The following is a 27,388-nucleotide window of genomic DNA, read 5'->3' on the forward strand; positions in this document are numbered from 1 at the left end:
AAGTGTTCTCAGAATTTTGCCCAGGATGCAGACCATCATGGATCTAAAATTATTCACTGAAAGCCAAACTGGTGAAATTCTTATAGGAGGGATACGACAGGTGCCATTGCAGGTTTTAGAGGCTGAAGTCATTCTATACTGGAATAATGTTACTGGTCAGACATCCAAATGAAAATGACAATGATGTAAACATTTATTCTTGGTGGTCAAATAGGAACCCCCATAGTGGAGAGGGACATGCTGACTTAAAGAGCAATATTGACTTGATATATTGATGTGATTGTAGTGGAGATGTCCACATGTACTGCAGCGTTGCTGTTGGACAGTTCTGGTGTTTGGTATCAGACAAAACAGTGGTGTTGTGAGAGCAGCCATTTTGTCTCCTATCATCATGTGTCATGGATGGCAGTGCTTGCTAGTACAGATGAGAAGGGTGGTGAGCTTGTTTGTCTCCATCTCTTTCATCTTTCCATCTGTCGCTCCACCTCCATCCCCCCACTCTTTCTCTGCCCATGCATGCTCTCCCTCCTCTTCCCCCTCCTCTCTCATCCTTCATTCTCACCTTTTCCATCTCCACATCCTTGATTGCCCCTCTCTCTCTTCCCCCCCCTCCTCTCCTCATTTCCAGCCAAAAGGTTAGCGGGGGTCTTTAGCACTGTGGTGACATTCAAAGCTGAGTGTCATCACAGCCTCTCTTGCTCTCTCTCCCTCTCTCACCTGTCCCTCCCTCCCAACCTCTTCCTCTGCCTCCGCCTCCCCCATTCTCCTCCTGCAGTGAAGGCCTTCTGGATGAAGGCGCTGTGCCTGGAAGAGAGGCTGGCGTTATTACAGCTCAAGTGTTTGTGTGTGGGCTGTATGTGTTTTGTGTGTGAGATAGAGATGGTGTGTCAAGTACTGCTCTGACCTGTGTGTGTTAATCTATCCTTGACCTCTCTGGGTGTTGGTGTGTGTCATATCCTGTTTTTCCCCCTTCATCCTCTGGCTCCGATAGACTGTGTGGCATTACAGTCTGCTAAGAAGGAACAAATAGGAGAAAACCAAGACTCTTCCTTGGGAAATACTCGCAAGCTGTGCGTCATAGATCCTCCGATAAACTGCTGATAAATCCCATCGCTGAAAAGTGACAGCGGCACTGCAAAACTCCATCCATCTCTCCATCCAGCGGAGACTGTTGGCGTGTCTGTGTCCTTCCCTCCCTCTGCATTTCTATCATCATTTCTCTCCTCTAGTGAGTCAGATGGCTGATGAAAGGTTAAGTGGTCCTGCTAGTGGCATCAACATCCAGTTAGGAAGACAGATACAAGGCCAGAGGGGGGCAGAGGGAGATGGCTAGAAATGTAGTAGTTTTATCAGCATGCAAGAGTTGGATCCAGCAGTGAAGCGACAGAGGCAGCACAGCTTTAAGTGAACATATTTCATCAGAAATGTCCAATCCTCCAATCAAAGATATATCGCCCCTTGTAGTGCACAAGTGTATTTAATAGGCATCCACCGTTAGGCATTATTTACTGCAGGAAACAAGTTATGAGACTGGTTTTGCATCTACTTCCTGTTAGAAGGTATTGTTCCGCTGTTGGCTCGCATTAAAGTGCTGAGTTAGGTTCAGACACACAGCAGATACACGTTTGGATTGCTCCGAAGAGGTTGCAGCACATTGACCAGGGAGAAAAGTGCACGTGTGTGTGTATATGTATGTCTCAGGGGAGAGCTTTACCCAACAGCCTTATTGGAAGCTCTCAGGAAGCCAATTGGTTGTTAACAGGCAGGAAGGCGGGGCAGGAAGCAAACTGACCAATCTCTGCGTACACTGTCCAAACCCATCTGTCCCATTGGTCTAAAAGGGGCTTGTCAATAGTAGTGATTGATTATGACGCTTTGGGGGTAGCACACTTGCCTAGAGAGTGTGTGTGTGTGTGTGTTTGTGTTTGTGTGTACCTTCCTGTGTGCTCACATTTAAAGGAATAGTTCGGAATTTTCACTCTTGTAGTGTGGTTTCTCATGAAACCTTTTTACAAGATCATATCTTAATCCTTTTATACAGGCAGGTAGACCAGACTGAAACAAGAAAGCACCACATGTGTGGGCTTTTTTTGGCTACTCAAATATTCCAAAGCTTCCTTTACTTGACCTTCAAAGGGTAACAAATCTCTACAGCCAAACAGCTGGCGTTTGTGAATGAACTGAGGCTCTCCTCAGTTAGTAATAAATCCTGTAGTTTTGTGAGAGGTTGTCCCCACTGGGTTAGGGTTAGACTCTGTGGACACACAGGTAGTGAAGCTGGTTATGTCCTGTTGTTTCTGCTCACCCAACCCAGACATATTCATCAGCACTGGAAATGAATTGGTTAATCTTAACTGCATCTTTTTAAAGTAGAAAATCATGTAACACCGTTTGTCTGGTAGATTGATTCTGATCATTCCAGGGGGAACATCACTTGCAGTAGACTCCTCATTTCATAATGATAAAGCATTCATTTTCAAGGTTTTATAGAAGAATTGGGCTTTTAGTAGAAAGTTTTTACTTGGGCAGTGCGAAAGAAAATCCATGTGAATTACCATGTCAGGTCCAAAACAAGCAAGCAGAGGGGCAGGCAAAACATTGCCCACAACTTTCCAACCCAGGACAATATGGATTGACTATTCCATGCCAGTGTGCCAGAATAGCGTGTTCAATTATTGAAGAAGAGTCTCATCATTGACCTTTAACTCTATCTGTTTGAATCTGAAAGGTGACAGAATTAATGTTGAACCCATTTCTTTACACATTCTGGTCAGTGAGCAAAGCTTTCACTTGCAGAGCCAACGTTACTCGGAGGATGCAAACCCACGGCGCATGGTGTAAAAACTGACTTTTGAACAGACTTTTGCTCATGTCTGTTTTTCAGGCCAGTTGATCTAGATAAGACTAATCCAGACCAGAAAAACAAGCCCTTTCTCCCTCTCTCTCTTTCTCCCTCTCTGCCTCAATGTCATGACCACATGTATAATTGCACCCCTCTGCTTTGACACACACAGTGGCGAGCAGGTTTTAAAGGGACCCAGTAGGGTCAGTGTTGAGCAGCCCTGTAAAACAGTGGTTCTCAAAGTGAGGTGTGGGGGACCCGCATGGGTCCTTGAGGGGCTTCCTTTATTTAACCCTCTGTGTTTTTGCTTTTTCTGGTAAGGTTCAACTATTACTGTGATTTCTCTTTTTTCACAATTTTCTGATTTATTTGTTTGTTTATTGTCTCGTGACTTTTTACTATTGTCTTGCTAATCTTATGGTCATTTTTTGCTCATTTGCAAATTGCCTCTTCTGTTATTGAATGAAATAAAGTATAAATTTGCTCTGGTTTCAAAGGATTGATCTCGCCATTCTGAATCTATTTGTTAGTGTTCAAGCATGACATCTAAGCCTAAACAATCTAATCCTGAACACATACAAAAATATCTCTTGATATAAAGGTCACTATTGGGGAAAAGTCACTTCAAATGCAGGGGTATGTGGCTTAATGAACGTCAGCTTGGGGATTTTGAACAAAAAAAGTTTGAAAACATCTGCTGCAACAGGTTCTTTATCACAGTGAGTGAGACACAGGCACACACACTCCAGTAGCAGGTTCCTTGGCTTGCCTTAGGCCTCTCTCTCTCTCTCTCTCTCTCTCTCTCTCTCTCTCTCTCTCTCTCTCTCTCTCTCTCTCTCTGGGCCTCTGTCCTCTGGGTTCAGACTCAGAGCTGGCCAGTGGTTTTTCCTACCACATGGTAAAGGCAGGGAACAGATTGGATAAACACAGCCCCTTCCTGCTGCCCCCTCCTCCCCCACCACACACACACACACACACACTTGCGCACGCACACACACACTGCCCATTAATGGAGCAGCCGTGCGTAAAATAACCATATTTTCTCTAGCTTCACTGCCTCTCTCTCTCTCTCTTTTCTCTCTCCTCTCTCCTCTCTCCCTCCCCCTCCCCCCGCTCTCTTCCTTCCTTCCGGGCCTCAAATCCCAGCCCCAAACACACCGCCCTGCATCCCTTCACTTGTGTGTAATTATACAGACACACACACAGCTAGCCAGCTCTGGCGTGGTGTCCTCCATTTAGGAACAAAGGTATAAATTAAAGTGGCTTAGATCCTAGCGATAATGGAAGGTGTGTGTTTGTGTGTTAGCCAGAGGAAGAGAGAGATCAGCCACTTGTAAAGGTGTTGTAGCCTATGCTGTTGAGTTTGGTTACTTGCATGTGTACTGTATGTCCTAAGTTCTCTCTCTGCAGTAGTTTCTTTCTCTTTATCTTAATTTTGTCTCTCTCTCTGTCTCTGTGTGTGTGTGTGTGTTTCTCTCTCTCTCTATCTCTGTGTGTGTTTCTCTGTGTCTGTGTGTGAGGAAACATAGTGCTGTTGACATGGCAGTGATTTCCTGTAGTAAAGCCTGGAGGCTACAGACAGTTTAGCTGCCAAGCCATCGACAGCACAGACACGACTGCAGGCTTGACTTGCATTGCGCCATGTCTGCTTGCCAGGGCTCTCGCTCCACCACAGACTTTAACTTGGTTCTAGATAGCTGCCTTTCCATTCAGGTATTTTCATTCAAAATATGATGTGTTAATTACAGAGGCAGAGAGAAACTTCAATTGTTTGCTCAACTCAAGTTTGCTTTTTTGAGTAAGAAGATTTTTGTTGAAGAAATTGTTTGTGAAATATCCCTCCACCACACTTGTCCAGAAATGCCAGTGTGCTGTTTTTCTTATAAAGACCTGTCATTGTGTTTGCATTGACATTGGTTTTTATGATAGAAAACATTAGCCGATGGCAAAGAACAACCCCTGTCAGTTAAAGTTTTGACACAGGTTCTAGCTAGTTTTTCTGTTTTTCCCTTCTTTTTCTGTTTTTTATTTCTCTGTGCCTGTGTGTGTGTGTGTGTGTGTGTGGGTATGTGTGTGAAAAAAATACAAAAAAAAGTACAATTTTTTGCAAAGCTTAATTGTATTAAATTTACAGTTACATCCAATTTGGATGGGAATATGGGAAGATTGAAAATTGACATATGTGTACATCTGGTCAAAGTAGCTTGTGAATTATCATCTGCATGCACAGATAGATTTTTTTAGAAACCTGCTTATAAACATTGAAGTACAAGTTAATCAAGCAAAATTCTTTGATATTTCTTGTTTTCTCTGTTGAATGAAGGCACATTTCTAATGCACTGTGGTAACATTCTGCATGCCGAAGAGGCCGTTTAAACTTGGCAGCTTGGCAGTGATATTTTGTGGTTTTAGCTTAGCTAAATGGACGGTCTGGATAATTGCAGCTTCACAGAGTAGCTCAGTTGGTTTGAAATGCAGTGTAGTTAGTGATTGCCAGTTCATCTATCAAGTAAGCTAATACCTGATGTGTCATACCCATTGAACTGATTGCTTATTGTTATAGGTGACATGGTTGTTGTGTAGCTGTCATTTGACATTCTCCATAGATTATGTGCTGCCTCCAGTGATCCAGCAATGATAGCTGACTAAAAAGTGCCCCTTTTCTGTTTAATCGGCCACTCCAAGGTCAAGGTCCTGATATAGTATCTGAAGTTTTGTTTTGGGACATACTGTGCTCAGTGCAAAAGAAAGGCTTTTCCCATCCCACCCTGACAGCATCCAAAACAAGCTCCTCTGGTGTCCACTGTGCATTTGTTTTTCTTCATGATGTTGAGTTTTTTTTTTTTTTAAATGAAAGTGTTTTTGTAAATTCTGATGCATCAAATTGGAAGAACTATCTTAATATAGCAGGGCATTTTTTTTCTCTTCAGTGCTCACATAAAGCAAAATTATTTTTGCTGATTAAAAAATTGTGATAAATGAAACTACAATGGTTGAATTAATTTGCAAGCTTGGCTTGATTGGTTCAATTCTATTTCACAGCAGTTCAAAAGTAGCATTGGACCACCTGAACCTGGAAAATAGGTTTTACCCTGCCTCCCAGAGATGTCAGGAGTTTTGGTATTAAGGTGAAAGTACAAAATATGACTGTCATTATCTGACACTGAAGAGCAACTTGTCCAATACTAATGTTTTTGAAAGACTTTACATCAAATGGGCTAAAATGAGAAGAAAAAAAATACAAGAAAAATGTAAATACACTTTTTGTGACACTTAAGAAGTTAGAATTGGCTTCACAGTCAGATGTCTACCATAGGTTTTGTTGGTTCAAAATGGATATCATCTCTGAAAAGTAGCATGCACACATGGACCCTGGTGTTTAGGCCCACGGGTGAGAGGCAGTCTCGTTGATATTGATGGTGTGCTGTGGTGTTCAGATGTGTCTCGTCTACCCCAGCTCCCACACCCTCTTTTTGACTCCACACCACGTGTGTGTATGTGTTTCAGCAGGGGGAGGAGTAGAGGGCTAATGCCTCATCCTTTGATGAGATTTTGCATTTAAAGTGGCACACTGACCGTTCACCTAATTCCCTCTGCCATGGCAGCCGGGCCTCAGCGCCGCTCTGCGTGCGTGTGTGCACATGTATGTGAGAAGGAGAGGGAGCTCTGGCTGAATGGGGAAAGGAAGCCACAGAAATGAAGAGAGTTATAGCAATAAAAGGTGAAAGGAAGAGAGAGCTCATCTTTTCCCTGGGTGTAGCAAAGTTTTGTTCAGGGACACAAGCATGCTGAGCAACACCAGAAAGAAAGACATAGACATGAGGAAGCATGAGAAGAAAATGAGAAAGCGAGTCAAAAGAGGGTATTTCTCCAGCCATGTCCAGGCCAATACAAAAGTGTTATTTAGCAGGAGGTGAACTTCTAAAGGCAAAACAGAAACAATGAGGGTGAGCAGAAGAAAGGAAGGGATCTCTCATCTTCTTGTTCTTAATCGCAGCTGTGATGTGGTGAAAGCCCCGAGGCAGCCGCGAGGGCATACACGCAAAACACACTGGCACACTCTTACCCAGCCACGTTTATTTTATATTTTAGATCGCAGAATTCAGGTTCTAATTTACTGCGTGTGTCAGAGCGACTTAGACCGGAAGTCTTCGTAGTATCTTGCTGCAAAGGATGTGAAATTGCACTCAATTACTCATCTGCCATGTACACACACACACACACACACACACACAGAAACACCTCCCCCTTTCTTTTTTTCTCCCCCCCCCTCCTTCCATCACGTGTCCTCCCAGTCTTGGCAGCAACCTGTAGTGATTTAGCAGAGCTGCAGGGGAAGCAGTGTGACTCAACACACTGGTTTCCAGCTGCTACTCACACTGCTGAGCTCTAGTAGCCACACAAAAGTTCCCTAACCGCTGAGTGTAATAGAATAAGACAATTGTAGTGCTGCTTAAACTGTGTTGAGCCGGGTGCCAGTTTCTCTTGGCTCCTCATATGTCAAGACGGTGTTTGGAACTGCAGGTTCTTGAGAGATTTTAAGTATGAAACAGTTGATAAAAGCTAGACTTTGACTGATAGAAAGTTTTGTCTTTCAGCAGGTTTGAAAAACTTCTGAAGAATTAATACTGCCTTGGGACACCAAACCTCTCCACTGACACCAAGGATGAGAATTCATATTATTTTCCATTTGATACATGAAGTCATTTCAAAATTGTAAATCAGAATCAGGGCACTTCAAACTGAGAACCAGTGTATTATTGATAGAGTCAGAAAAATGTATTATAAATATGTAATTAATCAAACTGCATGATATTGGAGGTGGACAACACAGAGTGGCTGATAATAGGTTTAATAGACAAATATCAAATTGGTGTATCTGAGGGCCTGTTAACCCTACTGTAAATTTGCATGTGGAGGGGGAAAAACAATTTTAATGCCAATTTGGTAATTTGTGGTTGATAACTAGTTATGCCAATAAAGTCATGGAATTTTATTGATTAATTAAACAAAGAGTGTGAACTTGGATCAGTTCAGTTATGATCTAAGAGATGGATGAATGTGACCTGTTGATGACAGCAACGTTCATCTCTCCTATATGAAGTGTAGTTAAGATTTGATGTTTAAGCATTAGCTAATATAGGTTATAGCATGACCTATGGTAGCTAATTTCCCCACCCTTTGGCGGCAACACTTCTCATCCTAGGATGCTGAAATTTGGGATGGAGGTCGTGTGTGTTTGTGTATGTGTCAGTGTGTGTGAGTGAGTTAAGGTGTGTGTTTGCGTTCATGCCTGTTGGCTAAAAGGGGGCATGGCAGTGAGAGTAGCCTATCACAAAAGGCAATTAAGTTCTAAACAGATTGATGTAACATGGCCTAACTTTGTGTGTGTATGGTTTTCTACAGACACACATACACACGCCATTTTGCCATGTCCCCTTTCATAACTCATGAGCTGCTTGTCATAGACACAAGTTTGTGGGAGACATCACTGGACTCAGCATAAAGTTCCTTTTTCACTGGTGAAGGTTAGCCTATACTTTAGTCTTGCCCCCTTCATAACTCATGAACCATTTGTCATAGTGCCTGTTGGGAGGCGTCATTGGACTTGGCAGGGTTCATTTTTCATTGATGTGAGTTAGCCCGTCCCCAATAGTGTAGCCACACCCTTCATAACTCATGAATCGTTTGTCATAGAGCCTTGCGAGAAGTGTCATTGCATCCAGTAGAGAGTACCTTTTCTTTTGTGTAGGCTAGCCCCACCCCCTGCACTTTAGTCATACCTGGATTCATTGGACTCAGCAGAGTCCAATGAATGCTTCCTTAGTGACTTGTCCCAGGTAAACAAAACTTGCAAAACCCATGCGCTTGGTTTAATAGCAAGATCCACCTCAATAAAGTACAGACATTATTTGACTATTAAGCTAATCTTTATAACCAGAGGTATAGCTGGATGACTTGACCCCAGCATGCTGTAAATTTCCTATTGATTGTGATTGCATGATAATAAGTTAAACAGCACCTGTCCTCTTGCCACTCTCTTTGCAGCTTCTTTTTTGTTTAAGGCACAGCAAAGGAAAAAGCTTGTTAACAATTATTTACACAACAAGGTGGGATGCTATCGTCAGGCTTTGTGGAGGTCAAGGCTCCTAGCAGGAGGCCCAGTCTGTGATGGCAGTTTGACAACAAGGCATCGTCATGTGTTATGCTAATGGAAAGGTTTGGCCTTGCTGATATTTTTTTTACCACTATCAAGAGGTGGCCTTAAGAGTAGTTCATAAATATTTCACAATAGATTTGAGAATGTAATTGGTTTCAGAATGTTATTACAAGATGTTTCAGTATTGTGATTAAGTGACGCACATGGTCTTAATTTGAGAAGTGGTGCCACTGGCATAAAATAGAGGCCACAATTTTTTTCAAACATGGTCTGATTTGTTTACAGTAATTATATCAAGGAATCACAATTAAATTGACAACTTAATGCTGATAGTTGCTACAGATACCACCTTTAAATGTGTGAAGAGGGGGCTGCCTGTAGCAAGTGAAGTTGTGTGTTGTGGCAGTGCGTAGAAGCAACAAGAAAACCTCCCCCACCTCCTCCCCGCCTTACTCTAATATGGCCTACACACACTCATTCATGCATGCTGAGATCCACCTACCTTGTGTCTCTCTCACACACAAAAAAGTGGTTTGTTCGTTGGCCACCCAGTGCTTCATTATTTGTCACACACCTTCAGAAGCCCTTTACTTTTCTTCCTTTTTTCATTTTATCCATGTACAATAGACCCTCGTATTAACAATAAGGTTGGCTTGCAGTGTGCATATATGTTTATTTTCTTTTTACACCTAGGGAGACACACACACACGCACACACACACACACACACACACGCACAGGGCTGGTGTAATAGCAGGTGGCTGACTCTCTTCACACATCTGCCAGGGCTGACTGACTGAATGGTTGACTGGCTGACTGGCTGACTGGTTGGTCGACTGGTTAGCTGACTGTCTGGTTTGCTGAATAGCTCTCTGGCTTGTTGGCTGCCTGGTTGGCAGCTGCTGCTGTTCAAACAAAGTTGCATCTGCTGGCTTCTTTGTTCTAACACACACACACACACACACAAACACACACACACTCAACGAATGAGTGTGTGTGTGTTAGAAAAGAAAGAAGTTCTTTTGTTTGGTAGTAAAATGGAAACGGAGGTGGGGGAGGGGAAGGTTTTGGGGAGTGCTAATGTGTGTATGGTGACTGAATGTGAAGGGGGAGTTGTAAGTATTTTTGTGCAAGCAGAGGGGTTTTTGAGTGTGTGTGTGTGTGTGTGTGTGTGTGTGTGTGTGTAGTGTTTCTGTGGTGGTTTACAACTGATTTACTTACTAAATCTCTGCTTAGCAACTCTTACCCGTGAACGGGGTTGGAGGATTGGTGAATATCCAACACTAATACTCGGCTCTGTCTTTTGTCTCTGTTCTGTCATTCTTGTCCGCTTCCCTACTCTTTTCTGTGTCTTTAGGATTCAAGGAGGACCATGGAGTAGCAGACTTCAGATCAGCAGCTAACAGTTTAGCTCCTCACGGCACAACAGACATCCCTCCATCCATTCGCTCCATCCGTGGGCCCCCCACCCAGCCATGGCGGACCCAGGGATGTTGAGTTTGTTTGGGGATGACGCAGGGTTGTTCTCAGATGGCTTAGATGGTTTAGGAGACTGTTTTCCTCAGCAGCCCACCCCAGGCCAGCCCAACCCTCTAGCCCAGCAGACTAATCCCTCTCTGGGCCATGAGCACCAGGCGGCTGGGGGTTACCATCAGGGGATGCTCCACAGTGCTGGACCCGGCCCGGGGCAGCCTAAACTGGGGCAGCTCTACGATCATGGTCCCTATACGGGCTACGATCAACCTGGGGCATCCGGGGGAAGAATGATGACCCAGAATGGCCCTAGCCAGGGGCAGCCAAATGTTAACTCGGCCATGAATGGAATGTCCGCCCGCTACCACAACAACCCCACTAACCCTGGCAACCCTCACCATGGCTACCCAGGTGATGCTGGGGGAGGAGGGGGTGGGGGTGGTGTTTGGGGTCAGCAGCAGCAGAGCCGAGCAACCTATCAGCAGCCTCCGACGCAGCCAGGGGGCGGGCCCAACCAGATGGGAGCCTATCAGATGTCACGGGGCGACTATGGCGGAATGCAAGGTCCGCCTGCTCCCAATGCAGCACGTATGAACCAACACTACCCTCCACAGAGCATGGCACCCCCTCCTGCTCAGGACCCGGCTCACTACCTGGGGCATGTTGGGATGGGGGGGTCCCAGATGAGACATCCCCAGCCTCAGCCACAACCACAGGGCTACCCTAACATGGGCCACACAACCCGATACCCACACTCCCCCTCCCGGCAGCCTCCGCACCCCCACCAGCACCATCAGGGCATGGGAGGGTTCGGGGGTGGCCAGTACACTGGCTATCAGGCGCAGTATGGAGCCATGGGCCAGGGGATGGGCCCTGGCATGGGCCAGGGTGCTAACGCTAATGTCAGCGCTAACACCAGCCAGGCCATGGGACCAGGGCAGTTGAGCCAGAGGTATACCCAGGGATCAGGCCCTGCAGCTGGGCCACAGGGGCAGCGATATCCCCCTGTACCGCCGCACCAATCCCAACCCCATCAGCCCCACCCTGCCCCAATGCAGCAACAGCAGACAGGGCAGCAGGGTCAGCCTATGCACCCCCAAAACCACCCCCAACACCCCCAGAATTTGCCCCAGTCCCAAAACCAACCCCAGCCCCACCTTGCCCCCCCAGCTCAGGGAACATACCCCTCCCCCTCATCCATGTCTCCCATGCGGGGTTTGGGGACCCCGACTCCCCCTCCCCAGCAAGGCAGACCCCCAAGCGCAGGGCTAGCTGGACCACCAGATGTTTCAGGGTACACAGCCCTCCAGTCTCCACCCAACCCCATGGCCCTCCCACAGAGAAGCCCTCAGACTCCTCTGTCGGCCCCCCACCCCCAGACACACCCTCAACACCAGCATCCCCACAACATGCCCCCCAGCACAGGGCAAATGTATCCAGGCATTGGGCCACAGCGTGGGCCCCAAATCGGCCCAAATCGGCCCCAGCACCAGCCACAGCAAGGTAAGCATTATACAGAGCAATAGTTGCTCCCCCGTGTTTTTCTGCTTCGACTCAGCTCCCATTCTTAGTGGGTACTTTGTGTTTCTCTTTCAGGTGTTTGGTTTTGTGCAGTTTTCTTTGCTGGGGGTGCAAAATGACCAAAGCAAACCGTTGCAAACCACTTGATTTGGCATGTGTCACTTAGTTTCCCCACCTGCCTTAAAATGAATACCTTTATTTTGGAGAGTGGGAAGTGGCCATGAGATTGAGTAAACCTTAAGGACTGCCTTTAAGCTCATATATGTGTCACAATTTATTTGATGCAGGAAGTGTGTCCTAGATGGAGCAGTATTTAGGGCAGAGTAAATGAGACAATTAGCCCAACACTCCCTACACAGAAATCCTTGAATTTTATAATGAATACAAAAAAGATTGGGTCCTACTATGAAAAGTATTTGATACCATACAGTTCCATGATCATTTCAAAAACATCGACAGTTGGGTTGACACTGGATTTTTCAGCAGCTAATGTAAATTTTTATTGCCAATCTCCCATGAGTCAACTGTACTGGGCTCATTCTATTTGTGTTGGAATGCATCCAACACATGTAGGCTGGAGCTATGGATGATGTCATCAGCACTGTATTAGCCAACACTTCGATTCTGTCTCCATCGACTCTTAGTTGAAAGTTTCAGTTTCCTTGAATGTGCCGAGTCACAAAATTTCTTTTATTGCATCATGACCCCAACATGATCTGTCTTGTGCTCATATTTAGTCCTTCAGTTAGTTTTGGTATCTAGCTAGTACACGTGTTAGTCCATTATTCAAATGCTGTTGTTTGTACTTTAATAGTTTTGATGATTAACACATCCATGTTATAAAGGTTGGGCTAATTTTCAGTGGCTTGGTAATGGATAGGAGACAAAACACCCGGCTGTTAACCCTCATGCAGTTCGTTAGTGACGATTCTGTTGCCCTTGTTTTCTGCTGCCAGGCCCTCATGAAGCTCCAGTCAGCCAAGGGGGGGACCAGCGTCTGCTCCAGGCCCAGCAGCAGGCCTCCAGAGGCGGGCAGCCACTGCAGCCGGCTTCCCTGGGCTTCCAGGGCCCACCTGTCAGTCAGCATGGAGCCCTACCCCCAAACCAGGGCTTGGTGACGCCGGCCCAGAGCACTCAGACGCAGCACACACACCTGCCCCCCCACCACCTGCAGAGCACGCCACCTCCCCCAAGTCAGGCCTCCCACCCATGGGCGCCTCCCCCTCCCAACGCCCACCCCCTCTCCTCACCCCCTCTCACCCCGCAGAAAGTGCCTCACATACAGGTGAGTCTCTGACAAATAAACCCTTTGATGTGGTAGCAGCTCTGTGTGTGTGAGAAAGAGAGAGAGCAAGATAGCATGTGTATTTGTTTTTATGTGTGGGTGTATTCTGTGTGGATGTTTATTTTTCATGTGGGTGGGGGAATGTGTGTGTTTGCAATTGAAGGGAAGTGTGTGCTGTGTGTGTGTGAGTGATAGTGTGTAATGGTGTGCGTGCATGACATTTGAGAACACAGCAGTGCACTGGGTACTGGTTCAGTCAGTGGGGGTGGGGATGTGTGTGTATTTTGCCTTTTGTGTCTGCTGCTGTTGGCCTTGTGTGTGAGGTTTTGTGGTTGTTTCTGTGTGTGTGTGTGTGTGTGTGTGTGTGTGTGTGTGTGTGTGTGTGTGTGTGTGTGTGTGTGTGTGTGTGTGGGAAATGGATTTTTACAGCTGTTTGTTTCCTGTGAGCTGCATATCCTGACACACACATACTTACACACACATACACACAGGCGCCACCAGCATAATCTCTCCTCCCTCCCCCTTTCTCCCCCTCACCTCGCCCCTCAGTGAAGGAAACCTCCCTTCCTGTCTCCCTCCTCCTCGTCTCCTCTCTTTCCGCTCTCTCTCTCCTCTCTCTGTTTGCGTTGTCTGTTTCAGAGGTGTCATACATTAGTTAATGGTCTGATGCCGGATGTGCAAGGAGAGAGAGACAACTAGGAAGTCAGGGAGAAAGACAGAGTGGGTTGATAAAGTGATAGACAAAACGAAAAAAAGTGGAACACAACAAGATCCAGAGAAGAGAGGGAGTCTAGGATCTCTAGCAAAAAAACGAGAGAGGAAGGGGGGGGTGGCCGCTGGGAAGAGGTGGTTAGTTCTCAATGGCACGCTGTGTGTGTGTGTGCGTGCACACACGTGTGTGCTCCTGCTTGCGTCACGTGCCCCCGGCCTCCATTAGCTTGTTTTGTTGCTCAAAGCCCCCTTTCTCCACTGACCCATTCACACACAATAGCAGCCCTGTGGCCACACACACACACACACACACACACACACACACACACACACACACACACAGATCTAGTCCCCCTTTCTCTGTCCTCCCTCATTCACACCACTCCCCTCTTGTCAGCAAGCCCCCCCCTCTCAAACACACACACACACACACACACCCATCGACGCCCCCTCCCTATGTGGAGGCGTTTTGTGGTTGACATTTCAGCCGTCACAGTTAATTTATCCAGCGCTCCTGACCTAGATGCCAGGTTGACTGGTGAGCCCTGCTCCTCGCCTGGGTGCGCTCCATGTGCCGTCCTGGCTCTAGCCGCAGGCCCGGGAGCCCCTGTCATCACACACGTACACACAGAGGCACACACAACAAAGATACAGATACACACACGCACCGACTGTGTTGCCTAGGCTGGCGTGGTCTGGAATAGGATGGCAAATGTGCCTGGGGAAATGGGATAGCCTACCTAGAGGAGTACTCACAGTGGTGTTTTTGTGTGTGTGTGTGTGTGTGTGTGTGTGTGTCTGAGGTGGGGGAAGGGAGCGCTTTCTGTGCCTCATGATGCACTTGCTAGAAAGAGGCAGACACACACATACCCCAAGCCGGTCAGTCAGTCATGATGACTGTATGTCTGGTACTCTAAGCTCCATCTGTTCACTAAGCATGGTTATTACACACACACACGCACGCGCGCACACACACGCGTATACATGTGCATGCCTTCATCAGCAGCTCAAGGTCACAGCTCTGATAGAGCACTGCTCTGTGACCTTTATTCTACATCTTACACACACACACACACTGAGTGACTGCGTTGCGTGCAGCACTCTAGTTGACATATAACATGCCTGTCTCGCCCCTCCCCCACTCATACACCATGTCAGTGAGCTGCTATACTGTCCAGCTCGCTGTGGCACTGCAGCTTCCAGGAACTGATTCTGCAGTGTTGAGTAGCCTTCCCCCCTTCTTGCTGGAGGATTTCACCACCTGAAAAATAACTTTGTGGTGCTGTGTTTGGTCTCTTTCGAACATTTCATCACAAATACATCTAAGTTATGAGAACCAGTTTCACAAGAACATCTTAAGCTTTTGCAACTGACTGACATATTCTTACCTCTGTCATGTTTATTAGCTCGAGGTAAAGAGTGTTTGCTTCATTCTCCATGTTAGTTGTTTATGGGCTAGTGACAACTAAAAATAAGTCCAGGGTTTTGTGATATGTTTAAGTCTTTGACAATAAGGACCCATTTACACAGAACATATACTTAGCACTTCATGGCAAAATAAGTCACATGTTTTTAAATAGAGGAAATGCACCCCCACTGCATTTTCTTGTCTTAAGACATGAAGTAGTCTCACTTCCAAGAATTCCTGTACTTGCTATCCTTTTTAGGATGGACAGTACACGCACTGGCATGACCGACGTGCCAAACCAGTCTCCAGTGAACTCCAGCAGACGCTCACTGTTCTGAAAAGCTGAGCCCTGCATGTGTTGCTACTGTGGTGCTTGGAGAATAGTTAGGAGGCGCTTCCTTCTCCTTCAGATGCTGTACATACCCTGAGCATTCCTCTGAAGCATTAAGACTGTCATACTTTATGAAACAAATGCAAACAAATCAATACAGAAGAAAAAATAAAACTACAAAATAAAGAGGGAGAAGTGAAAGAAAGGATGGATGAAGAGGGGTAGGCAAGGGTGACCAATGGGAATGTGATCTCTTTCCCCAATCCCTCTTTATCCTTAGGGAGTGCAAATATTCCTGCTTGGTAGATTAACCCTTCGTGTCTTTCTTCCTCTAGCTGCACCCCTCACCCCCAACCCCAGCTCTTCTTCCTTCCCTTGCAGCCTCTTCATGCCTCTCTCTCTCTTCTCCCTCAGCCTCCATCCATCCTCTGAGAAATGAAACTCGACACGATGCGGCTCCTCTCAGCCTGTCACATTAGCTATGCAGCTGTACTGTGTGACAGTCGTTTATTCAGTTTAGTGTGATTATCAGGAAGAAAATCACCAAATCGGGACAGCCAAACAGTTTCTGTTCCAATTGTATTGCATTGATTTTAGTTTGAGAACTTGAGCCAGACAATAACAACTACCTCCTTCCAAGAGCCAAAATAGTCCAATAAATAGATACTCATAATTGGCAAACATCCTTTAAAAACTGATAATACTCAAACACACACTCACTGAGCAGTAATCACTGGTAGGCTCTTCCATAGTATTGACTGAAATAGTATAAACCCACCCCACCGGTGAGCTGCATTACCCTGTGGACCACCAGACCTGATGCACCACTTGAGTGTGTGTGTGTGTGTGATTGTTTTTGCATACTGTGTGTGTGTGTGTGTGTGTGTGTGTGTGTGTGTGTCTCCATTGTCATTCATGTGATTGATTATGTGGGGGAGCTTGGCAGCAGGACAGATTTATCTCTTGGCATTGCATCTCACAAACACACACACACGTACTCCCTGTCTCCTCTCTCCTGGCTGTCTACCGTGTGTGTCTAAATGGCTCAGTTTACGTGTGTCAGCAGGTGTTTGTGCGTGCATGTATGTGTGCACAGGTTTGTGTGATGCGTGACCTTGCAGGAGTTTGGCGCAAAATGTGTGTGTGCGTGCTACATTAGCATTCTCCTGATGCAGGTGGACTTTCCGGTGATAACACACCAACTCTCTCTCTCTCTCTCACTCACTCTCTTTCCCATTTGAACATTACCAAGCTACGCTAAATGTGTGTGTATGTGTGTATACTCAGAGGGGAGCTGCTGCCGTGGCATTTTGCTGTAAACTTGCTGATGCTCATACACACACAGTCCGTTGACACACTTTGACGCACACAGAAGTGCACATGTGCATTACACATGCACATACACACACCCTCAGAGGCATACTCTCGCTCACTCTCACACGACACACACACACACTTCCCTCGCTGTGCCTTTTTGAAGTATGGAGATAATTTATTCGTGTCATGATGCCTGATTTCCCATCTGCTACTGGGACCCTGAGCAGCTGGAGAGAGAGAAAGAGGAAGGAGGGAGGGATGGAAGAGAGGGAGAGGGAGGAGAGGCAGCTGGAGAGGGAGTAGGGAGGAAGAGGGAGGAGAGAGGAGAGGCAGCTGGAGAGGCTCCCAACAGCTGGTAACCAGTTTCCTGTCACAGAGAGGGAGCCTACCAGGGAGAGAGGTAGAAGGAGGGAGAGGAGGAAGGAGACAGGAGTTATTCGGCGGGGGGAGTCGAGGAGGAGGAAAAAGGAGGTGTCATCCAGCTTTTCTAAGGCTATCCTGCTGGGGAAGGAGGCAGGAGGGGGAAACTGTTTACAGGGAGGCATGGAGAGAAAGAGGGGAGGAAGGGGAGGAGGATGGATAGATAGATGATCCTTCTCCTTCCCCTCTTTTCCCAAGTCAGTCATTACAGGAAAATTCTGCCCTCGCCCTGCAGAAAATAAAACAGTAGTGACCTACACACTGGCATCACTGAACCTGTGTTGCAGCAGAACAATATCAGATGCACCAGAAAACGGGTGCAGACGTGTTCATATGTGGAGTTACTGTAGCTTGAACCAGAAATGAGAAAGTAGCAACTGTATTTGCTATCTTTTTTTTTTAAAAGCAGTACATGCATTGCCAAATCCAACCTGCCACCTAATTGACCTTTCTTTTTTTTCCTTCCCCGACGCTTAGCATTCCCCCATGGACCCGTCAGGCGATGCCATGACGACAGTCCCTGATAGGCCTATGGTCACTGCCGGGGCTACCGGTCAGCCTATCAGCACGGAGCAGCCCGGCGACCGGGACACCAAGCCAAAAAAGAAGAAGAAGAAGAAAGCAAAGGTAGTGGAGGAGGAGAATGAAGATGGCGGGAGGAAGACAGCAGGAGTGGAGGGAGGCGAGGAAGACAGAAAGCCAGAGTTCCCTGGGACAGGAAGTGATGTGGGGGAGCACGCAACTGGCGGAGGAGTGGCAGAGGGAGCTTCGCCTCCAGTGGAGGAGAAGAAGAAGCGGAAAAAGAAACCAAAGGAGAAGGCAGAGGGCAAGGAGCCCAAAGAGCCCAAGACCCCCAAGACGCCCAAAACCCCCAAAACACCCAAGACCCCCAAAGAGCCCAAGGAGCCGAAGGAGAAGAAGGCAAAGAACTCCACGCCCAAGACCAAGAACCCTAAGAAAACCAGGTATGACTAACACGCAAGCACTGAGTGTGTACCAGTACAAAAACCTTTACCAACATTTGTCATGTACTGTGAAATGACTAATGATGCCGTACAGTTGGTCAGAACTTATTTGCCAAGGTTAGGTTAGCTTTGCCAAGCTTAACCTAGTATGTTTAACAAAACAAATTCAGTGGTCTCGCCATCAATTTCTGCAGATTTGCAGGTCAGAGCTTATCAAACATGATGACCTCTGACCTTCACATGCACATGTAGTCAATGGAAAATTAGCGACTTTTTTGTCTGTTTTGTGTAGAAAGTTTTTTTTTTTTTCTTTTTTATGACATAGATATGACATTAGTATTGCAATTTAGATGTACCATGCAGTACTCACGTTGTTTCTTAATATAGTAATATAGTGTCAGTATCTATTGTAGAAGTAGTTTATTTCAAAACACAAATGGAAACCTTCTCTCACCAGAACTATGCCTTTTTGTGACTACAGCAAACATGTAGTTTTCCCCATAGTCGCAACAAGCTACAACAGCGGAGGAAGACAAAACAGCAGAACAGAACACATTTATTTCTAGTTGCCATAGCCGCCCGGCAAAACAATTGATGCTCAATTCCCTATTTTGTTGCCAGATGCAGTGGATTTTATTTGTTGTTTAGTGCTAATAGGAGCACACCCTAACACTCTTATTTCTATCTGGTGTAAACATTTGTCCGTGGCAATCAGGTTGTGTTGTATGTACAAAGATCAAACTCTAAAGATGCAGGAGTAAATGCAGGCCAGACGCATTGAAGGTGCAGTGTTATGCCAGCCGTCACTGAACAGTTAGGCCAATGACCAAAAAAAAAAAAAAAATCACATGGCTGCATGCTTGTCAAGACACAGGTGGATGAAAACCAGCTGAGACAGGATGAGTGATGTGAACGTTTTGGTGAGGAGAGAATTTTTGTTTCACTGTAAATGTAACCCAGCAAATTGCCATCAAGATACAACCTGGATCCAAAATACATGTTGATACCAGGTGCAAATAGATTTACTTAGTGCCTGTAAGGCCCTCTTGCGTGAGCGGCAGCAACAAAGATTCTCCACTCCTGTGCGTCTTTTGCCATTTTCCTCAAGGAGCCACAGGTTTGATGATTTGAGTCGATTTCATCTCCACCTCCATAGTATGCCATCAGGTCATCTTGAGTCTCCCTTTCTTCTGTTCCCCCTCAGGTGTCCAAAAGAGGGCTGTCTTAATGATGATGTCAGACACCTTGTGGAGGACATGGCCTATCCATTTCTATCTTGTCTTTGTAATTAACATAGCCATGTCCTCTTGTTGCCATCTGTTAAGGAGGTCCTAGTTAGAAATTTTCTGTGGCTAATAGATTCCTATTATCCTCCTCAGACTCCTAGTGTAGAAGGAAGACAGTTTCTGTAGATAGCGCTCTGTCATCCTCCAGCGCTCTGACCCATAGAGGATTATTAGCAGGACGCAGCTTTTGTATAGCTGGATTTTGTTTCTGTTGGTGAGTTTCCCTGATGTCCAGACAGCTTGCAGGTGTAAATAGAGACAGCTAGTAAGCAGCTTGGATCCTTTTTATTCAAAGTAACTCTTCAAAATTGAGCACTTTTGCAATTTTAGTGTTCTGGCAGATGTGAAATTCAGTTGAATGTGTAGAATCGGTTGGTGTCCGCTCCTGATGAAATGTCTGTGCTGCATTTGAATATTGAGACCACTTGTGTCAGTCGGCATGTATTTTCACAGTACTAGAATCCATCAAGAAACTAGTAGCTCTGAAAAGAATTTAATTTGTAATAATTACTGAAATATTCGAGCTCTCAAAGTAGTAACACACTACTAGTGGAACTTCATGTACACACAAACACACACACACTAAGAAACACATGCACAGTATCCATCACTCATGTGACCAACCGGGGGAACCAAAGAGGTCATGACTCCTGAGCTGCGCAAGGCCCAACTACAACAGAGACTGACTGACTCTGTGTGTGTGTGTGTATATGCTTGTGTGTGTGTGTGTGTGTGTGTGTGTGTGTGTGAGAGAGAGTGATCACAGGGTTTAGTGAAGCATAGAGTTGGGGTTGTTAGACAGGAGGCTCTGGATTCCAGGCCTATTCTCCTCTATACATATCATCAAGATCATGGTGTTACAGTTACTATGGAGAAACATTATTATTATACAGGATAACATCATAATTAATAGGGTTGTCACCGTGCCAGAAATTCAGTATCCAATACCACTACCAGGAAATTTCCACGATTCTCAAGTTAGGGTTGCAAAATTCTGGGAATTTTCAAAGTTGGAAACTTTACGTGGGAATATATGGGAATTTACGGGAATTTACAGGAAGACACTGGAAAATTTCTAAACTTGAGGTTAACTTGTAAGAGGGAACTTAAATGTAGTTAAGAAAAAAACATCTTGCAGTATAATCTTGGTTAAAACAACCAGATTTCATGCAAATTTATTTGAATTTCTACCCCTCACTGTGCGTTCCTCAGACCCATGCACAGATCATTTCTAGAATCCTGCACACTGCAGCAGGACGACTGAGGCCACACGACTAGGCCTACATTTGAGCTGGAGTACATCCAGTCAGGAAGGTTTTGATGATACGACTGGGGTAAATATATTTGAGCTATAGAATTAAAGTTTAACTAGAAAAAATATATTAAAATGTTTATACAGTAGCTATTTAAAAGGCTATCTATCATGGTGCCAGCGAGCTCAATCGATGCCGTTTCTTCTGCCTTCTGCTAGCCAGTTTTCATACAAATACAGTTATCATACAAGAATGTAGGTTATAGTTTGATTTAGCATACTGATTGAGCAGTGTTCAGCTATTCATCTAGCCTTTTGCTATGCATTATGCAGTATTTAAGCCTGCAGGTATTTAAAACAAACAATAAGTCAGCTGTGCTTAAATAGGGTATTAGATTACACAGAATTTCATTTGCAGTGTCCAGCAGAGACATGAAAAAATGGAAATAAGTAGGCTGATGCATAATTAGAGAAGGAAACCGCTATTTAATTGGAAACTTCGATGGCACCGTTTGCATATTTTGTTTTGTGAATTTATTATTATGCCCTGAGCACCCGCCTCGAACACAAAATCCTTCCAATCATGACTCTTGCTGTGTTTCTTTTGGACAAGCTGAGGCGGAGCTGCTGCTCCAGCTGCACCCGTAAGAGCCGTCTTTCACATGTTTGTCTCCTCTTCGGCACAGACTTGAACAAGCGTAAATTGTATGTGTACTGCCCCCATCAGTTCCAGAACAACATCTTACGGCTTGCTTAAGGCTAGATCTAAATAAATACATCTGAATAAATACACCCAATACCTATGGTGCCGTACCTGATATTGTCGTATTTTGGAGAATTGGCATTGACTTGATACCGAAGTATTGGTTCTCTTGACATTCCTAATATTTAGCCTTTTTCAACCAGTGGACTGCTCTCTAAATTGCAACAGTTTCCTTTTTCAGTATGTCAGAGTGGTTTGTTATCCTTAGTACTGGTGTATTCCTTTTTTATCAAATCTTATTAGTAAATATATTAAAGACAGAATGGATTTGTCAGCTGCAGTTTGTGAACACAGCATTCAAAGTAGGCCCCCCGTCCCTGACTCTGGTAACTGCCAACAGAGAATTTTCGTTTCCTAGGATGATGGGATGAAATGACTGCCTAAAATGCAAAAATTCAATCACCATCCTAGGAAAATAAATTTTGCCCTTTGGTACCTACCTGTTGAACAGAAAACTGGCCAACACTGTTGGCCAGTTTGGCAGAACAAGCTTTGTCTGCTTGGCATTTAGCCTACATACATTTCCTTTTTTCTTGATGCTTTGTCCATCATTTTTGTAGCTTCCTCATCAGTGGCTGTTGTGCTATTAAGAGAAGATACAGGTGGTAGAGGTGGCTGGGTGGTTAAACAGCTGTTGGTTCTGATGGTTGTGCCACAATGATGGATTATGTGCACAACAGGGAAGCTAAAAACACTAAAAATATGACGCATTATATTTAAACAAGATATAACTGTGCGAAAGCTGTGCTGCTCTAAGTGGTACGTAGGCCTGAGCTGACTACAACAGAGTCTGAATTGAATCTGTATTTGGAAGTGCAGCCTCAATAGTAGTGTTTATATTCCAAGTCAGAGATGGTGGAGTGGATTTGAAAACAGAAGCGACTGTTTGTAGTCAGCGTTAATGCAGAGTGGACAGAAACAAAATACTGGCTTGTTTTGGTTTTGCAGTGGAACTGAGCTCAGCTGATTTTAACAAATTTAGGTGTGGAGAGGCAGGCATACCTGAAGAAATGCCTTCGCTTGAGATGTTTATTTTGTGTTTTTATTTTATTTTAATTAATTAATTTACTTGTTTGTTTGTTTGTCTGCCAGAGTCTGTGTATTCCACTCAGAGTTGGACGTAATAATTTTGCTTCTTGGCTCTCATTAGCATGGTGTCTTCACAATGCACTTTGTCACCTACAGATCACCTGTCAGCCCAACAATGTATGACTTGTCTTTCTCCTTGAATTTTCAATTGAAGTTTGAGTTTCTGTAGGAGGCGCTCTTCTGTTTGTCTTTTCAGCCATGTTAGCTGTGACCGTTCATGCAAACTAGGAGTTTGCCAGAATGAGTTTGATCACACTTGTGGCACTATCAGTGTTTGTGGATATCAGCTTTGGCCCTGCATTACTATCTGATTACACAGACTTCTCTGGGCTTATCGCTCCTTTTCTCTGTCACTCTCCCTCTCTTGTTATCACTCTTTCACTTTATCTCTCCTTTTCCTTTCTGGGACAACACTTGCCCTGTTTAAAGCCCCTTCCTTCTGCACATTTTTCATATTTCATCTTCCTCTGTCTCTGAGAAGCATGCTCTGTCTCTTCCCCCTTAAACGTTTGTGTGTCTGTCCGGGATCAGAGGGCAGTGAGAGGGAGGAGTGTAAGGGTGTGTAGGAGAGCTGGAAATGAGATAGAGGTAAAGAGAGATTATTTGTGCATGTGAGAGCTAGAGAGTGTCAGAGGTGGTTTCATTGTAGAGGTGGAAACTTGATCTGACTGAGGAATGTGTCAGGACAGCCCCCATCTCTCTCTCTCTCTCTCTCTCCCTCTCCCCCTCCCCCTCTCTCTCTCTCACCCCCCACCCACCCCAACCCCTTCCTCACGGATCCTTTTATCCCCAGGAAGAGGGAGGGGCCAAAGCAGCAGGCAGGGGTCAGCACTGGGGGAGGTGTGTGTGTGTGTGTGTGTGTGTGTGTGTGTGTGTGTCGGCTGCTGGAAAAGAGGCGGGGGAAGGGACCAGGGGTAGGGGGTGCACTAGAGCGTGTGTGGCAGTGAGGCGGAGGGCTCTGTGTGTGTGTGTGTGTGTGTGTGTGTGTGTGTGTGTGTTGGGGGGGAGGGGTCGTCAGTAATCTTTGTGGCAGAAAATGGCGTCCAATGATAATGAAGGCCATGCTGCTGACCACTCCATGGCTGCAAGTGTGTGTGTGAGTGAAGGCACAGGAAGTGTGTGTGTGTGTGTGTGTATGTGTGTGTTAGTAAACTAGCTCTTATCTGTTGTCAGGCTTTCCTCCATCTTGAGTGGCGGCTTGGAGCTCCCAGGTTAATTTAGCATAATAATGGCTGCTGGCCATTCACTGCTACTCTAAAATGGTGGACTGCTGCAATCAACTAACTATCTTTTCTTTTTATTCTTTTTCCTCTTCTTCCCCTCCCTCCCTGTTCCACCTTTTCCTGCTGAAGCGGGGGTCTATCCTTTGAACTTTTCCTCCCCCATCTTTCCTTTCTCTTTTCTGTGTTTCTCATTGAAGCTGAGGATTGAGAAAGGGACATAGAAAGAGGAGACTTGAACATTTTCAGCTTGGGTGTTTCTGTCTTGGTGGGGAAAGAAAGGAAGAGGAAGAACTTTTAAGATCTTAAAAGGTCTGGTCATGAGTTTGGGTTACATAATGGTCTGTCTTGTATGAAGAGAACAACAAACTCAAACAGCACTTAGAGTTTTAATTTTTAGTTTCCATCACGTTTTTCCTCAAAAAGTGTAGAAGCTAGCAGTATAATCCAGTTCTGAAAGATTATATTGTACTGCTGCTTGGTGTATTATTTGCATATCAAATTTACCAGAAGATCCTAGCAATTAATAACTTGTGCTTTTGTACCAGGCATGTACCTCCAGTGACAAGCAAAGCAGAATTCAGGGTTTCTACAGCCCTGAAGATCCAAGAAAGTGATAGAAGTGATAGAATTTTCCTGGCCTGGAAATATTTTGGAAAATGTTGAAGTATTCCAAAATTTTTTGGTAAGCTCGAGAACATTTTACATAATGATTGTAATCTTGACAAGTTGAGCTACATCCTGAGAAGGGAGTAATGATTTCTTTGAAATTGGCTCTTGTCTTGTTCTGCTTTTCTTACTGCTCAGGCTCATTTTACATGTGAAATCTGCTAAATTTGATTTAAATTGACACTAAAAGGTCTTCAGAGGATGTAAGTTTTACTTTCAGGGGAAGTACTCTACAAGGACCACTACCAAATCTACTAATCAAGGCCACTCTGTTATTTGGGTTGTGCCAGATGTCCCTTTAGGAAGGTCATAACAAATGGAGCCTGTCTTCTGTTTTTTTCGTTCAGTGTCTGTATTCACAATATGAACAAATAAAGCACCAGAGGAGCAGGCCAGGGCTGCGTGGCTGTTGTCCGTGAGCCTCAGCTTGATGAGAAAGCGGTCAAAATAGCATCAGAGACATGTATGGGAAGAACAGGTTGAGCATGCCTTCTTAGCTTTAATGGATCCCAAAAGGAGCAGGAAAAATAAGACACATTCACCACTATTGGTTTCAGCTTTCCTGGAAGAGACTTTGTGTGAGAGAGTGAGTGTGAGAGAGACGGATCAGGTGGTTTACTTGTCCAGTCAGCTTACTTCTCCTATCCTTTGACCTTGCTCCCTCTCTCCATCCTTCTTTCCCTATCTCACTCTTGCACGTGCTCTCTCTCGCTCTGTCTACCTCTCTCTCTCTCTGAGGAAGCACATCTATAAATAACCAGGCTCTCAGCAGCCACACCCTTCCCCCTGTGTGTGTGTGTGTGTGTGTGTGTGTGTGTGTGTGTGTGTGTGTGTGTGTGTTGTAGCGGTGACTTGTTTGCAACACACACACACACAAGTCAGACATGCATGCAGCCACCTTGTGTGTATGTGCCAGGGGTTCAATAGTATGACTCATCATGGCAGCAGGTGTCTGCAACACCCCACCACCCTCTTCCTCCTCTTCCTCTTCATCTCTCCTCTTCCTTGCCACAGTTTTCACCACCACCCTGCTTCTTGTCTTATCCTCCACTCCCTCCTCCCTTCAGACTCCCCCACCTCCATTCTGAAAGGAGCATCTCCACTCATCTCACACACACACACACACACACACACACACACACACACACACTGAGCTCCACAGCTGGCCAGCATGTGTGAATGCCAGGCTGTAAGCCCAAGAGAATACAGCAGAGAGTGAATGAGAGACATTTATAGGGAGAGAGGAGAGGGAGTGTGTGTGTATGCACCTGGACTGGCCAAGCTTTATATACAGATGTCCATTTTGATTATTTTTATGGCATTTCAGCTCCTTGTGTTTTAGCTTTGACTCGAGCCACTCACAGCTCACATGTCTCTGTAGCTATGACATGACAGCCATGGATTTTCATCATCCTTCCATTATATTTTTATGATTTGTGATGCATCAGATAAGGAAGATAGAGTGCAGATGTAAAGTTGATGTAATTTCTACCGTGTTAATGTTTTGAAGCAGATACATGTTTGTCATCAGGGAAACTGCGATGAAAACGCTTACTGAAGTTTGGCTACGAAGTCTTTTTCCACCACGACCTCCCACAAATGTCATATAGCACAGTTGCCAGTCGTGGTTGAAAGCCATTAATTGGTACGTTACAATATTGCAAAATGCATGGCTTTTTTTGTTGTGTACAGACAGCGTTACACATAGCCAACACAACTTGTTCATTTTATTTCAGTGAGATGTAAAATGTTCCCTCTGAATGTGTTGGGCAGTTTAGTGGAAGTTTTTAATACTAACCTGCTAGTCTGCAGGCTTGTCTTGAGCCTACCTGACATCGACTGAGTTGTCACTGAAAACTAGCAGCGGTAGTTTTGAAAACCTGCAAATGGAGAGAATGCTTCATGATCCTGGGACTGAGCCACTAGCCATTGGTGATGAAATAATAAATCGAAAGTCCAATGGCAGTGAGTGTTTGTGTAGTTAGTGTTAAGCTAACAAACTGTTAGCTAGCTAACTAGCCTGCAGGCTAATTTAGGAAAACAATCAGTGCCAATGCTACCATGCGACTGCTGGCCAATGCTAAAGCTAGCATGTACCAGACGTGTTAGTTGGTGTGCTAACTAAATGTGCTCACAGCAAGATAGTAAGGGTTAGACTGTTGAGAAACCATATTGTGTGGTGAAACAATAACATTTAATGCGTAAATAAGTAATTTTTACTGTTTGTTGTTTCATAAAAGCAGAAAGCCACTCAAGGCCATAGTTTGCTATATTTTCAAGAATGGAACAGTGAGGTTTTGGAAATCCAGTTTAAGGAGGACTGCAAACTTCTCCATTTATCGTGGTGCTAGTTGATTCATTTAAAACGGAGCATTTTGGAAGAAATATGGGCTAAGGCAGAGCAAAAGAGGAAGGGTGAGTTAAAAATGGACTATGGGGAGTAGAGCGTTGGAGAGGGGAGGTTGTAGTTTGCAAGGAAGAAGAGAGTAAAGGGATGGACCAAGTAGAAAGGAGGAGGTGAGGTATTAGTTAGGATGGAGGGATCGAGAAAGAAGAGAGGCTGTGAAGAAGCCAGGAGGAAGAGAGGAGAGAAGGCAGCCAAGTGGAGACGTGTGTGTGTGTGTGTGTGTGTGTGTGTGTGTGTGTGTGTGTGTGTGTGTGTGTGTGTGTGTGTGTG

General features: G+C 45.2%; 1 protein-coding gene across 1 annotated transcript in view; it reads left to right on the plus strand.

Annotated features, from left to right (window-relative positions):
• Positions 1-27,388, plus strand: part of chd7 (chromodomain helicase DNA binding protein 7) — a 93,242-nt gene that overhangs the window by 5,949 nt on the left and 59,905 nt on the right. Inside the window, exons 2-4 of the mRNA XM_030073930.1 lie at positions 10,359-11,977; positions 12,952-13,280; positions 17,945-18,432. Of these exons, the coding sequence (XP_029929790.1) occupies positions 10,477-11,977; positions 12,952-13,280; positions 17,945-18,432 (2,318 nt within the window). The 5' untranslated portion in view covers positions 10,359-10,476. The remainder of the gene's footprint in view (positions 1-10,358; positions 11,978-12,951; positions 13,281-17,944; positions 18,433-27,388) is intronic.

This window comes from Myripristis murdjan, chromosome 17 (assembly GCF_902150065.1).
Source record: "Myripristis murdjan chromosome 17, fMyrMur1.1, whole genome shotgun sequence".
NCBI lineage: Eukaryota > Metazoa > Chordata > Actinopteri > Holocentriformes > Holocentridae > Myripristis > Myripristis murdjan.